This window comes from Theobroma cacao, chromosome 2 (assembly GCF_053813885.1).
Source record: "Theobroma cacao isolate CCN51 chromosome 2, ASM5381388v1, whole genome shotgun sequence".
Classification (NCBI taxonomy): domain Eukaryota; kingdom Viridiplantae; phylum Streptophyta; class Magnoliopsida; order Malvales; family Malvaceae; genus Theobroma; species Theobroma cacao.
This window is the reverse complement of record NC_142640.1, coordinates 5,002,604-5,017,209: the sequence shown is the minus strand read 5'-3', so window position 1 is coordinate 5,017,209 and position 14,606 is coordinate 5,002,604. Positions and strand designations below refer to the sequence as shown.

General features: G+C 35.0%; 2 protein-coding genes and 1 long non-coding RNA gene across 3 annotated transcripts; all 3 read left to right on the top strand.

Moving 5' to 3' along the window:
- The first annotated feature begins 1,212 nt into the window (after nucleotides 1-1,212).
- Nucleotides 1,213-5,355, top strand: LOC18607906 (P-loop containing nucleoside triphosphate hydrolases superfamily protein). Its single transcript, XM_007042316.3, has 6 exons — nucleotides 1,213-1,643; nucleotides 2,164-2,399; nucleotides 2,478-2,736; nucleotides 4,369-4,548; nucleotides 4,631-4,786; nucleotides 4,891-5,355. Exons 1-6 carry the CDS (start codon nucleotides 1,614-1,616, stop codon nucleotides 5,062-5,064), a joined length of 1,035 nt encoding a protein of 344 aa, XP_007042378.2. The 5' UTR covers nucleotides 1,213-1,613; the 3' UTR covers nucleotides 5,065-5,355.
- A 1,890-nt stretch (nucleotides 5,356-7,245) lies between these two features.
- Nucleotides 7,246-11,785, top strand: RBP47B (RNA-binding protein 47B). Its single transcript, XM_007042315.3, has 6 exons — nucleotides 7,246-7,792; nucleotides 9,182-9,662; nucleotides 10,202-10,284; nucleotides 10,358-10,488; nucleotides 10,710-10,806; nucleotides 11,412-11,785. Exons 1-6 carry the CDS (start codon nucleotides 7,415-7,417, stop codon nucleotides 11,550-11,552), a joined length of 1,311 nt encoding a protein of 436 aa, XP_007042377.3. The 5' UTR covers nucleotides 7,246-7,414; the 3' UTR covers nucleotides 11,553-11,785.
- A 1,055-nt stretch (nucleotides 11,786-12,840) lies between these two features.
- LOC148763952 (uncharacterized) lies at nucleotides 12,841-13,814 on the top strand. The gene is made up of 2 exons (XR_016024594.1): nucleotides 12,841-13,092; nucleotides 13,424-13,814. It is a non-coding gene; the product is annotated as an uncharacterized LOC148763952 (long non-coding RNA).
- The last annotated feature ends 792 nt before the right edge of the window (nucleotides 13,815-14,606 follow it).

The following is a 14,606-nucleotide window of genomic DNA, read 5'->3' as shown; positions in this document are numbered from 1 at the left end:
TCTTCGTGAATCAGTCTCAAAGTTTTAATAAATGCAAAAACTGTTATTATAATATGTGTTTGACATTTCCATAGTGAAAGAACGAAAGGAAGAAAATCTATTGACTATTCAAAAATTATGTTTATTCAAAAAACTATGTATGTATAAAGATGTATATTTCTCTATAAATAAACTTTTTTTGTTTTTTAAAAAATAGACTAATAAAAAAATTTACAATCACTCTTTTCACCTTCTTCAAATTTTTTTAGATTCTTTCTATATTATTTTGTTGTAAAAAATTTATAAGAATTTGATAATCTTATCATACGTCGGTGAGTACTCAATAAATTGATTTTGTCAATACAAAATAAAATTACTTATTAAGTTTCATTGTATCTCAAAGTTTATCACTTGAAATCTTTTTATACATTTAAATATATAATTGGTGAGGATGAATGAAACTTTAAAAAAGTAACATAAATACACGTTTTAAAGCCATTTTCTAACATTTACAATTTTTCAGTCATATGTTCTAACAATATGTATACTAGAATGATATAATCAAGTTCAATAGTACCGTATATTGAATTTAATTCTAGGATTATTACACCCACTTACTATAATTTCTAAATTTACATGGAAGCTGTTGACTTACACATAGATGTGGTAATATTTTACTATAACTAAAAATTAAAAGGAAAGTGATATTTATTTATTTTATTATTTGTCAAAAAGGGAAACTATAGCAAAGAATGTGAATAGGTCAGTAATTTAGGGAAAGAAAATCTGTTTTTAGAATATTTGAGGAAGTCTAACCAAAAAAAAAAAAAGGCAAGAATCTTGCATCTTGATGTATTCCCATTGAAATGTATGTATTTACAGAAACAAATTAAATTCGATAGAACAAGTCAAGTTTGAACAAAACATTGTTAAGGAGACATATTTTAGATTAAAAAAAATAGAAGGAAAAGTAAAAAGGGTAAACCGTGTGGGACTCACAAGGTTGGTAAGAAAGGTAAAAATCTGCTTTTGATAATCCAAATCATTAGCTCTAGCAACATTATTAAAATAATAAATCTTTTATCATAAAGTAAGATTATTATTATTAAAAGTGGGCTAGCAAAAGCATAAATCCGTTAACATATTTAAATAAATAGAGATTTAAAAAAGTCATGATCCCCACAGGTATGCATAAGCAGGAACATCGGGGAATTCGTCCATGCAACGACGTCGTCTGGTATCGTTCGAGGCTTCGAGTCCGTACATTCACACTACCCGGGTACATTTTTAGAGTTCAGATTACACGAGAGAGATCCGTTAAAATGAAGCAAAAGCGAAAAAACAGAGGGCAGGGCCTTCTTCATCAACGGTATTTGGGAAGAAAGAGCTAATCATTTTGTTCTTGGGGACAATAACCTTCATTTTTCTTTATCTCTCTATTATTTTGCTTTCCTTTTAAAAAAATTTGGGATTAAATTGATGATGAGTGATACTATGAAAGTAACGAGAGAAAATTAAAAGCTTCTTTTTCTCTCTTTGAGTGAAAAAAGAAAAAGAAAAAAAAAAAAGAAAACCCATAGACAAAGGAGTTGCCAATGCCTTTTGATTACCTTACTTTTTGAGCTTTCAAAGCCATGGCCGACGATCTCTGTTTCTTCATTAAGGTCAGTTTTTTTTTTGTTGGTATGTTTAGTTGGTTCCATTGTCGTTATCTGGAGTGAGATTGAAGATGCTGTTATTAATTTTTTGTATTTTCTATTATCATGTGAACACTCTGATCTGGGTTTCCTGTAAAAAAAGAGAAAAGGATCTTTGTTTTTGACCCATGTTTTTAGGGGGTTTGTTTGCTTTTATCACTTCATGGAGATAGAAGCAACACCCAGATATCATTTTCATGAAAGATGTGTTTTTTTGATTATAATGTGCATGTTGGTTTGTTTTTTTTATACGTTAAATATGATTGATTAATTAATTAATGCTAAATATATATTAAATTAAATAGGTAATGTCTTATTCAACCCAGAGCTGAGATTTTCTAGCTAAATCAGATAAGGGTTTGGTCCTATAGCAGATACCCACATCCTATCTTTCACAGAGCTCCATTTTATGGATTATCAATACCCAAGTGATCCTTTTTTGTGGTTTAATTTGTTTTTAATACCTCGTTAATTCATTAAATTTCAGGATTCTTTCATCCTAAAGGCGCCAAAGAAGTCTCCACTGTTGTTGAGGATGGTTGTATTGTTGGTTGTAATGGTTTGTGGTGTGTATATATGCTCGATTTGTCTGAAGCAGATAAGCACTGGCAGCACCACTGAGTTTTTGAATATTGGGGTGATTCAAAAGCCGTGTCCTGAACCTAATATTCAGCCATGGGAAATTTCTTACGTACACTATCCAAACCCCAAAACTTATAGCAGGTAACAAAATGATTTTGTTGCTTGTGAGTTTGGTTTTAGTTTTAAGATTTAATTATGGGATTTGTTGTGCGTGATCAGGGCTGAATGTGCATGCCATCCTGTCCGGTATTTTGCCATAATGTCAATGCAGAGATCTGGGAGTGGATGGTTTGAGACGTTATTGAACAATCATACTAACATAAGCTCAAATGGGGAGATATTTTCTGTCAAAGTTAGGAGGAGTAATGTGTCTTCGATTTTTGAGACTCTGGACAAAGTTTATAATTTAGACTGGTTGAGTAGTGCCTCAAAAAATGAGTGCACCGCTGCAGTTGGCTTGAAGTGGATGCTTAATCAGGTGAGCATCTCATGGCAGAAATGTAATTGCTTGAGTTGAACTGCAATTTAGCTAATATGGCTATAGCAGCAATCTTTGGTCTTAGTGAAATCTATTATATTCTTTCCCTTATGAGACTTTGAACAGGAATTGAGTAGCCTCGTAAACTAAATGTTTCACTCTATCTGCCATGCAGAGCCTTAGCTATACCAACTAGAGTCATATTAGCAATGGCTAATATAGTGTGCTGAAGCAAACTCTACAATCAGTTGATCAAAGACAAAGCAGAAAGAAACCAGGAATAACGTCCTTTATATTATGAATATGCATGTGCTTTTAATATTTTGGTGAATGCAACTTGTGGATTGGTTGGTTTCTGGAGGCATGGTTGTGAACTCGTGATCTCATTCTCTTTCATTTTTTTTCTAAATGACATTTGAAATTATCCATTATCTTTAATTCAAGATCCACTTTTTTATGTAATTCTCATAGCAACCAGATGCATTTACCCTGTAACCATAAACCTAATCCCCTAATGCCAAAAAATTAATTCCATGACCATCCTAGCATGTTTCCCCACAAAACAACCCTACATCCTGTTGATTTTGCCACCATTCCAGAATACCACCAACCTTATATTCTTAACCCAGCCTATGGATTTCTGAATAACTGTCACATTGCTGATAATAATTCAGTAAATAATTCTTAAGTGGATCACTAAAGAGCAGAGAGCTCTTGCATAAGTTCTTGGAGTTTCTTTCTCTTCACGTGTTTCTTCTAGTTCATGAGTTAAGGGGGTAAACTGGAGACAAACGCAATGTCTCTTCTAGGCTCCTAACATATTTGATGACCTTAAGGATCATGTCAAGCTTTCTAGATATTTTCTTTCCCAGCAGGATAGTAGAAGAGGGAGCTATAGAATTTAGACCAGAGGTGACCTTCCTTTCATGAAATGGTAGGGTGTCCATTTAGGGAAGTGGAGGAAATTCAAGGCCTTGCCTTTAGAAGAGACAGGAGAGATTGGAATTGAATAGATAATCTTTACTGCTTGTTGATAAAAGTTTCATTATTAGATGTAGCTACTTAGGTTCCATTCATTTTTTAAGGAGAAGCACAATTATCGGTAAATATTCACCCATACATTAATGGTGAACAGATATCAGTTTTATATGTCATTGAATGAATTTAGTCAGAGACCTAAGAAAACTTTGAAAATGAAACAGGAGATAAGTTTCTGGCAACAAATAAAAGCAGGGGAAAGATGAGATGGCAGCGTATGCGTTTGTGAGGGACTAAAGTAGTTGAAACCTGCATTTACAAGTGGAAAAAGATGTATATTAACCGGGAGATTATCCCCTTATTGGCTGATTTGGGGGACTCAAGAGAACATGTATTTAATGGCCTCAATGAGGTCATATTTCTTTAGAACTTGCCTATGAAGATCTGTAAGCCCTTGAGATAAATGTCTTCTTCATGATTTGAGAACAATGGCTGTGATGAAATATTCATTAACGAATACAGCTTCCTATATTTTGGAACAATTTATAAAGGTGGTATTTTGTCAACACACATTGCTCTAAGTGTGGAATTGGTAATATGAATATGTGATTATGCTGGTCTTTGTTGTATTGATGATCATATCCTTTACTGCAGGGCTTGATGCAGCATCATAAAGAAATAGTGGAATACTTTAATACTCGGGGTGTTTCAGCCATTTTTCTCTTTAGAAGGAATCTGTTGCGCAGGATGATTTCAATACTAGCAAATTCTTATGATCGGGATGCTAAGCTATTAAATGGAACCCACAAGTCTCATGTTCATTCACCTCATGAGGTTTCCATCCCTCTCCTTCCCTGTCTCTCTCTCTCTCTTCAACTCACATATCCAAAAATTTTAACTCATGTAATGATTTCAGGCTGAGATACTTGCTAGGTACAAGCCTGCAGTCAATGCAACCTTGCTTGTTCCAAATCTAAGGCAGGTGGAAGAGACAACTAAAAAGGCTTTGGAGTACTTCAAAAGCACCCGGCACATCATTCTTTACTATGAGGATGTAGTAAAGAACCGTACTGTAAGAAAAAGAAAATTTTATAGAAAGCTCATCGTTTGCTCTGGTTAAGGTATTTTTTATCCAAGTGTTGGTTTTTAAGATAGTTAATTCTGTTCATCTCGCAGAAATTAGTAGAGGTTCAAGAATTCCTAAAGGTTCCAAGGATGGAGTTAAGGAGTCGTCAGGTAAAGATACACAAGGGATCATTGTCCAATCACATTCAGAATTGGGATGATGTACAAAAGGCAATCAAAGGAACGCAGTATGAAAATTACCTTTATGGAGATTACAGGAAGTGAAGCACTGGCCTGATGTACATTCTACTATTGACCCTTTTTCTCCTTATTTTCTGTTTGTATCATTGCAAGAGCCAACAGAGAACCTGTCAAGCTACCCTGTTGGAATTTTGGCTACAGCATGCTCATTTTGCTTTCAACTTCTTAGAAACCTGATTTTTTCCCCCTTAAACCTCACAACTAGTATTCTATTCATTCTTTTTCCCCCTCTTGTTTTTCTCTCGCTTTACCTTAACAGAGAAACTCTGCTGTATTTATGACAATCAAAGGAGAAAATTGCCTTTTTGCCATGTATATGCTCATGTCCGTCCATTTATTGAGTATACTAATAGATAAATTTAAATTGATGTGCTCTCATTTTTCTCTTCCAGTTCTTGCAGATAATATTGATTATTGTGATGAATGTTTAAGAAAAGCTTATTTATTACTCATGTCATCCTCCTTTTATAAAATGCTTTTTAATTTTCTCTATAACTCACGTAGTAATACTTCTATATATCGTAGATGTCATGTATGTACGACAGTGTATCACTGGGATTACATTACAGGTGGAGTAGATCCACATGAAAAGGCAGAAACGAATCAGTTTGAGGATTGTTGATGTTTAGTGCAGTTGTTGCTATTGGCAAATAGTGCAAGTGGGAGAGAGGGGTGGTGTTTTCAGCCAACTAAAATGCTTTGCAACAGCTTTGCTTCAATGGTTGTTGCTCTGTCGCTCTCACGGCTATACTGGCAAGACGTGCTGTCTTACTAGCATCATTTGCCAGGCCAGGCAAGACCAATGAAAGCCCTAGACTGGATTAGCACGAGGAAAGAAAGAGTGGGTACGTGCGTGGCGTCCGAACCCCAAAAGAGAAAAAGATTGTGTCAAAGTTGAAAGTTCCAGGTTCCAGCCTCCAGGGCCTAAAGCATTAACTGGCAAAAACCGTGACACACGCTTTCCCCGTTTTGTTTACAGCCCACAGACGCCACCTTCCTTTTGACCCACCAACTCGTCAAATTTATTTCATTCCCAAATGTGAACAAAAACGGTGCTTTGTCTTTTCCATGTATATTCATTCATTTACTTCCTCTACTCTCCAATTTGGTACTCCACGATTCATCACCCAATGATCAACGGTTGACATTTCCAGGCAAAATTATAGAACGATTCACTCTATAAATCTCATCTAACAGACTAGATGTACGCGCTAAAATCAGGAAAGGCAAAATGATGAGAGAATCCACTACCACTAGCCTTACTAAATGGGATTTCATTTTCAATAATAATAAAGAAAGGGTCAAGTGGGGGTTAACAAATTTGGGGTGGTTGTTGGAGTCCAAAATTAAACATCCAAAAACCTATCAGACCTTTTTTTTTTTTTTTTTTAAAAAAAAATACACTTTTAGGCTATCAAATAAATCTTTAAATGGAATCTGCCTTTTAAAGAATAAATAGAAATTCAGGTTCTTCAGACAAAGGAATAAAAATTACTACATCAAATATGATGGAAAAAGAGTAAGCACATTTGATATTGGCCAATGCTAATCCTTAAAACCTACTTCTTTTGAAGAAAGAACTTGTGTACTTGTGCTTAGAGGTAGACACAAATTATTGTCAAAACCTTACTTCTAAAAAAGGTAAAACAAAACAACAGTTTAATAACGAAATTAAGTACGAATTCGAATAATAATTTAACAAGTTAATCGAATATTTGTACAGTTTATGAATCTTAACAAATAATAAAATTCAGATTAAGATATTTTAGAAATAACAGATACCTTTATCTGATAACATCTCCAATGATGTGGTATACTTAAAAACAACTCCCTTTTTTTGTGCTTTCAATCTTCTGGTTTTAACATGAAGCTTCTGTTGTTAACATCTGCACCTGCATGTCGACTAGGCTGACTTTGTTAATTCTTGAAATGTAAGTCAATAGGAAATTTTTTACTATGTTGTTATAAATGTGGAAAGTTTGGGTCTTTGTATATTTTCCAAATCCAAGAAGTGGAAACTTTCCTTAACTTAGTTAATCATTATTTATCACTAGTAAAAGCAGGGTCTAATTGGACCGCCGGTTGCATCTGCCCCGTCCAGGTCAGCACGATACCCCACACGACCGCCGAGTGGGTCCCTGTCAAAACTCACGGGACGGCAACAAAACACGCAAACAACCACCAACGTTGCAACCGAGGCCCTCACTATTTTTACCCATTACTCAGATCCACCGCCTCCCTTTATAAGCTTACATTCCCTTAACCCACGCTTCTCTCTCTCTTGTTTTTTCTTTCTCTCGTTGGCCTACTAGCGGAGAGAGAGAAAGAAAAGAAAACCCAGTCTCAGATCAGGTTATATTATCTACATATCAAGATGCAGTCAACCAATGGTCCTGATCTGAACTCAAAACAACAACAGCCGCCACAACAACAAGGCAGCCAGCAGTTGCAGCAGCCGCCGCAGTGGGTGCCAAACCAGTGGATGGGAGCCATGCAATACCCGGCGGCTGCCATGGTAATGATGCAGCAGCAGATGATGATGTACCCTCATCATTACATGCCTTACAATAATCATCATTTTCAATACCAACAATATCAACAGCAGCAACAAAAACAGCAGCAGCAGCAAGGCTACTTGCAGAAACAGCAGCAAGGATCTAATACGGATGAGGTTAAAACGATCTGGGTTGGTGACCTTGTTCATTGGATGGATGAAACTTATCTTCATGGTTGCTTCTCTCACACTGGAGAGGTAAAAAAAACAATAATACCATTAACATGATATGATGGATATGAATTGTTATGAATCTTACGTTAGATCCTTTTTGGTGGTTTAAGGAATCTTTTGGTTTTGTGACTTCGTTGTCATTTTTTGTTTGGAGGGTTTTACATGTTTATGGGGTTTAAGGAAAATTAAGGTTTGAGGTTTATGCTATATTAAAAAAATAATTAATTGAAGTGAATATATGAAATGGGTCGCAGTTGAAAGTATTTCTTATAAATATGGTGGTCTAGTCAATGTTAGGATAAAGGAAAATGCGCTGTAATTAACCATTGAAGTATGTTGTAGACGATTTGTGGTTTAGTTCATTTTCAAGATTTAATGAATGTTAAGTTTGTGGTTTATATCTGTTAATGTAATTATGGTTATTTATTTAGAAATGGTTATTTAATTAAGTTGTAGATGTTGCAGGTAATTTACATTTGTGTCCTAAACTTTTTGTCAAGAACATTTAAGTTGGTTAATTTAAAGACAAAAAATGTTTCTTTAAGCTGAACAGACTATTGTGAATTGCCATCATATTAGTACTGTATAAATGTGAAAAGTCTATTTATGCCATTGTGTTCACTGTCTAGAGGATTAGGTTTTGGTTAAGTCAGTTCACATTTCATGTTTTCTTTTTTGAAAATCACATCTCATTTTATTAACATGAATTGGAAGTGATTTAATTATAAAAAATCTACAGTTCATAAAAGCCGAAGCAATAACAGTGACTCAAGTTGTTCTAAAACTAGAAATGCAATATCTTTTCATATTGGGTGTTAGGAGGGCTGGCCAGATTACAAAATCAATTTTTCTTAATATGCATTTTCCCTTGCTACACGTACTACTCTAAGCCTTTGGTATAAACTTTTTTGTTCAACACAAGATCTTTAACATATATAACTCATTGCTGAATACATGAAATAAAAATTCCCTTGATTTGGATTCAGCAGTTACTGAGATGGTTATGTGTTAGTGTGAAGTTATGGACACCATCTTAAAGAAAGTGCTCAGCTCATCTTGGCATTTATTTCTGAGAAAGTTTTCATGTACCCATGATCTAAGCTTTCTTCTTTTCCTGGCTTGTGTTACTTGAAAAAATTCCTAGCAGCAAAGAAGCAGGGAGGAGGAGGGGCTAAAAAGACTATTTATCTTTTACTATTTATGGAAATTTGAAATTTTGGCAAAGGATTTCATTACTTGTAGTTTCTTGGAAGATAGCCGCTCACTGAAGATTATATTCTTGATGTGTAATGCCATTATCATTTGAACATTTTACTTGACTTATCCAGATGACAGGCTCTCCTAAGTAAATATGTTCTTCTTGTCATCATCTTTATACACTTGCTTACTGACATTTAGTCTTTCAAAATCCAGGTTTCTTCTGTAAAGATTATACGCAATAAGCAAACTGGTCAGTCTGAAGGATATGGTTTCATTGAGTTTTACTCACGTGCAGCAGCTGAAAAGGTTTTGCAAAGCTTTAATGGCTCTCTAATGCCAAATACAGAGCAGCCTTTTCGTCTGAATTGGGCTTCATTCAGTGTAACTGAAAGGCGATCGGATGCTGGTTCTGACCTATCTATATTTGTAGGGGATTTGGCTGCGGATGTAACTGATACGATATTGCATGAAACCTTTTCTGGTAGATTTCAATCTGTTAAAGGAGCAAAAGTTGTTATTGATTCAAATACTGGTCGTTCAAAAGGTTACGGTTTTGTGAGGTTCAGTGATGAAAATGAAAGGTCAAGGGCCATGACTGAAATGAATGGTGTGTATTGCTCAAGTAGACCTATGAGAATTGGTGTTGCTACTCCCAAGAAAGCATCTGGATATCAGCAACAGTATTCTTCACAAGGTATCTTAATATTATATCCTTACCAAATTGGTTTTGTTTTAAATAAAATTGTGAAGTGTCAAAAATCATAGGGGCCCTTTTTGGGTTCTATATGATTTCCACAATAAGGGTGGGGGTGAGGGGATTGATTCTTGGGTAGCCTTCTGTGTAAATCTTCCTCTCTTCGACCTTAGTGGAGCATCCTGATCCTGTTCATTAGTGAACACTGGCATTTCAGAGGAGTCGTATTCTGTTTTTTTCCCCTTTTTATTACTTTCTAAGATTAAGTCTAAATCTGAGGCGTATTTTAATAACTTGAACTATGCTATTTCAAAATGGTTCATCATCTGGAATTTTTTTTTTGGTGCATGAAGGTCTCAGGATTTTCTTTATTCCTTGAAGAAACCTGTTTTTGTCATCATGTTCTATTGTCACTTGAATAAATAACTGATGAGCCAGTTATTTCTAAATAGTAAAATTCTTATTTCACTGTATTAAATTTAGGAACTTGTAAGAATTATTAAATTAATTCATTATATTTATATTCTCCTTTTTGTTAGCTTTGGTATTGGCTGGTGGTCATGGATCAAATGGTGCTGTGGCCCAAGGTTCTCAATCTGATAATGACTCAAACAATGCTACTGTGAGTCCTTCTGCATCCTTTGCCCATCTTCACCCTGATATGTAGCATTGATAACGAAGTTATGTTTCTGCAGATATTTGTTGGAGGACTTGACTCAGATGTTAGTGATGATGATCTCAGACAACCTTTTTCCCAGTTTGGTGACATCATCTCTGTAAAAATACCACCTGGAAAAGGTTGTGGGTTTGTGCAATTTGCAAACAGGTGCCTCCCTATGTTTACTTCACTAGATTGTACTTACCTTATGTTGAAGTGTGGTTACTTTAAGGATTTGGAGCTCTACCGGCCTTCCCAATATTGATGGGCATTTTTAGATTAAGTCATGCAGGGTGATAGGTTTCTGATAGTTGGTATCATGGTTATATTATTATTTAATTCTGATCGTCATAGCAATGTAATGATCACATTCTCTGTTCTCTTTTTAGGAAGAATGCTGAGGATGCAATCCAGAGTTTGAATGGGACAACCATAGGCAAGCAGACTGTTCGTCTTTCTTGGGGCCGCAGTCTAGGAAACAAGCAGGTAAATTTATGCCAAAGTCGATATTCTTAGTAGGCTACCCCCTTATGGCCTAATGCTGCCTTCCTGCAAGCAAAAATGCTTGGAGGGTGTACAATTCCTAGGTCTAAGCCAGGCATTTGAGGCATCTGATGCCGGGGAAAAGGAATAGAAGAAAGTTACTCTTTGTTCTACACATCCTTTGGAGTGAAAAATAAAAAGTGGAAGTTCTTTTTTAAGTCCTAATTAATTTGCCCTTGGTTGCATCATTTTATAGAATAGCATGAGTTATATTAAAATAGAACTAACGCAGTTGACGCATCTGGCGCTGGGGAAAAGGAATAGAAGAAAGTTACTTCATATTCTGCACGTCCTTCAGAATGAAAAGTAAAATGTGGAAGTTCTTTGCTAAGTCCTAATTAATTTGCCCTTGATTGTATATTTTATAGAATAGCATGAGTTATACTACAGTCTAATAAAGGTGGAAATGCAGCCTTCCTTTCTTCCCCCACCCTTTCTGCAATTGTTTTTCTTTGTTTGTTTTCCCCTGAGTAACTCAGCTTAGCTTCTCATCCAAGTTTTTGTTTGTTTATATATCATAGCTTACTTCTTAAAACTGGTTTTGACAGTGGAGAGGTGATTCTGGTAACCAGTGGAATGGAGGATATTATCAAGGGCAAGGCTATGGGGGTTACGGTTATGGCTATGCTACACCACCAAATCAGGACCCAAGCATGTATGCTGCGGCTGCTGTTCCTGGTGCTTCTTAAGAAGGGTGGTTTGACAACTACCAATGGCTTGTAATCTGAACTTACCGGAGAGAATTTAAGTTTATTCATCAGATTCATTATTTAAGTAGGATGGGTTTTGCTTGCTGCTTTGGCTCAATCTTCACAGAATTTTGTAGCTGGATTTTATTTTAAATCTTGGAGTTGTTTTAGAACTGTATTAATATGTCATTGACAACTTCGGTTTTGTGCTTGAGAGGTGTTTTTTTTATGTGTCGGGAAGCTTCCTTCTTTTTATTTTTTTTTTTAATTTTCTATTTGTTCAGAATTGAATTTTACAGACAATGAAGAAGGGTGGACTTAGTCACCAATTCCTACATGTTGGAGCAAATACAAATCTATGTTCTTATGGTGTTTGCAAGTCATAGTCTTTTACTTTTGTTGCTTCATTGAGGGGCTTGGGTTGGGTTTCTCTGTGGTGTTGCAGCTGTCATTTGTTTAACATTACTTTTGATCTCCTATGCTCCATGACCATGTTATAGGCAGCCTCATTCTATGTACAACACCAATTTGGTTCCTGCTTTTAGTACTTGCTTTTTACTTGATGAAAAGCTACTCTCGACATCTTTGAATGTGACCTAATGAAATTTAACATCCAACATATTAAATACAATATTACAATTTTGATAATCTAATTGCTTGAGTATACGTCTGACGTCATATATCTAAAACTAGTATTATCCATACAATAAAAATTCAAAATTGATTCCAGAAAATTTTACAAGATTCAAGTTTAAATTATAAAATATTCTAGATCAATCTAACAGCTTACATTTGACCACGATGGTATGCTTATCAAGGGATTAGTCAGCCATGAAACCATAAAAAATTTTCATGCTTTAGTCAAAATATGAATGATACAAATTTCTTAGATGTTCATTTAATGATACAGTTTTGTTAGTAAATTAATCTCTCTATACCAGCACAAATCACGATTAAGGTTATATGAAACCTTAACCGTTATGTTGTAGATGTTGCAGGTAATTTACATTTGTGTCCTAAACTTTTTGACAAGAACATTAAAGTTGGTTAATGCATAGACAAAAAAAATGTTTCTTTAAGCTGAACAGACTATTGTGATTGCCATAATATATTAGTACTGGATAAATGTGAAATGTCCATTTATGTTATAGTGTCTACTGTCTAGAGGATTAGGTTTGGGTTAAGTCAGTTCACATCTCATGTAATGAACATGATCAGTTGAAAAGTGATTTAATTATAAAAAACCCAGTGTCTCAAGTTGTTCTAAAACTAGAAATGCAATGTCTTTTCATATTGGGTGTTAGGTGGGTTGGCCAGATGACAAAATCAATTTCGCTTAAAATGCAATTTTCCCTGCTACACAGACTACTCTAAGCCTTTCAAATAGACTTTTTTGTTCACAAGATCTTTGACATAGATAACTCATTGCTGAACTCATGAAACAGAATTCCCTTGATTTGGATTCAGCAGTTACTGAGATGGTTATGTGTTAGTGTGAAGTTATGGACACCATCTTAAAGAAAGTGCTCAGCTCATCTTGGTATTAATTTCTGAGAAAGTTTTCATGTACCCATGATCTTGTAGAAAGCTTTCTTCTTTTCGTGGCTTGTGTTACTTGAAAATATTCCTAGCAGAAAAGACTTTTTATCTTTTACTCTTTATGGAAAGTTGAAATTTTGCAAAGGATTTCATTACTTTTAGTTTCTTGGAAGATAGCCTCTCATTGCAGATTATATTCTTGATGTGTAATGCGATTACCATTCGAGCTTTTTACTTGACTTGTCCAGATGACAGGCTCTCCTAAGTAAATATGTTCATTTGTCATCATCATTATGCCCTTGCTTACTGACATTTTGTCTTTCAAAATCCAGGTTTCTTCTGTAAGGATTATACGCAATAAGCAAACTGGTCAGTCTGAAGGATATGGCTTCATTGAGTTTTACTCACGTGCAGCAGCTGAAAAGGTTTTGCAAAGCTTCCATGTCTCTCTAATGCCAAATACAGAGCAGCTTTTTCGTCTGAGTTGGGCTTCATTCAGTGTGAATGAAAGGCGATCGGATGCTGGTTTTGCAAATCTATATTTTTATGGTATTTACAAGTCATAGCCTTTTACTTTTGTACTTCATTGAGGGGTCTGGGCTGGGTTTCTCTGTGGTGTTGTAGCTGTCATTTGTTTAACATCGTTTATGATCTACAATGCGCCATGACCATGTTATAGGCAGTCTCATTCTATGTAGAACACCAATTTAGTTCCTGCTTTTAGTACTTGCTTTTTACTTGTTGAAAAACAGATACTCAAAAGTAAAATCCTACTATCTGGTTAAGGATAAACAAATGGTTAAAGTTCACACTACTCATTCGAATATTGTGTTGAGATAAAAACTAGCTTGAATTATATTTTGGAGTGCTTTCAGAATCAAGAAGTGGACATGTGTCCATTTTGCTTTGCTGTACTGGTTTAATAAACCAGAACCTATGCTGCTCTTGATGTTTATGAACGTGTAAGCTTTGCATGTTAACTATAATGCTTTGTTAAGCACTTGGTGTTATTGCACAAGTGTTAATCATGCATATTGTGTACAAAAATGCTTGTATCTCTCCTGAGTTAATGATCAGCTCGATGTCTACAAAGTCATTTTTCCTCTTAACTTTGTTCTAAGTTCTCTGCATTACTGTTTCATAATCCTTAATGATTTGAACATCTGTTTTTTGATATCAACCATAACATATTGTTCCATATAAATGCAAAAAGCTTGCTTTTTATTATTTAATAAAGTTAAATTTCCAATTTTTATTTTTCAATAGTTTGGTATTATATCAAGCTGTACTTTTTCTTTCTTATGTTTAGAAGAAAAATAAGTTGTGAAAGTAATAAGCTAGGGTTTAATTTTCAGATTGAAGATGAACAGATAATCTCCAAGGAAAAGAAATGGAGGACAGGTCTCACAACACATTTACAGTAGAGGGAAAAAGACTGAGAAAGTCTTTCTCTAACCATATATATCAGTAATTAGTGCAACACCTCTAGAAATTTCAAGGCAAACGACTTGCCAT

Excerpts from the sequence above, each read along its gene's own strand:
- LOC18607906 (XM_007042316.3), top strand. The coding sequence starts at position 1,614 with ATGGCCGACGATCTCTGTTTCTTCATTAAG. Across the intron at positions 2,400-2,477 it reads AACCCCAAAACTTATAGCAG|GGCTGAATGTGCATGCCATC; the intron begins GTAACAAAATGA and ends GTGCGTGATCAG. Across the intron at positions 4,787-4,890 it reads ATGTAGTAAAGAACCGTACT|AAATTAGTAGAGGTTCAAGA; the intron begins GTAAGAAAAAGA and ends TTCATCTCGCAG.
- RBP47B (XM_007042315.3), top strand. The coding sequence starts at position 7,415 with ATGCAGTCAACCAATGGTCCTGATCTGAACTCAAAACAACAACAGCCG. Across the intron at positions 9,663-10,201 it reads GCAACAGTATTCTTCACAAG|CTTTGGTATTGGCTGGTGGT; the intron begins GTATCTTAATAT and ends CCTTTTTGTTAG. Across the intron at positions 10,807-11,411 it reads GCAGTCTAGGAAACAAGCAG|TGGAGAGGTGATTCTGGTAA; the intron begins GTAAATTTATGC and ends TGGTTTTGACAG.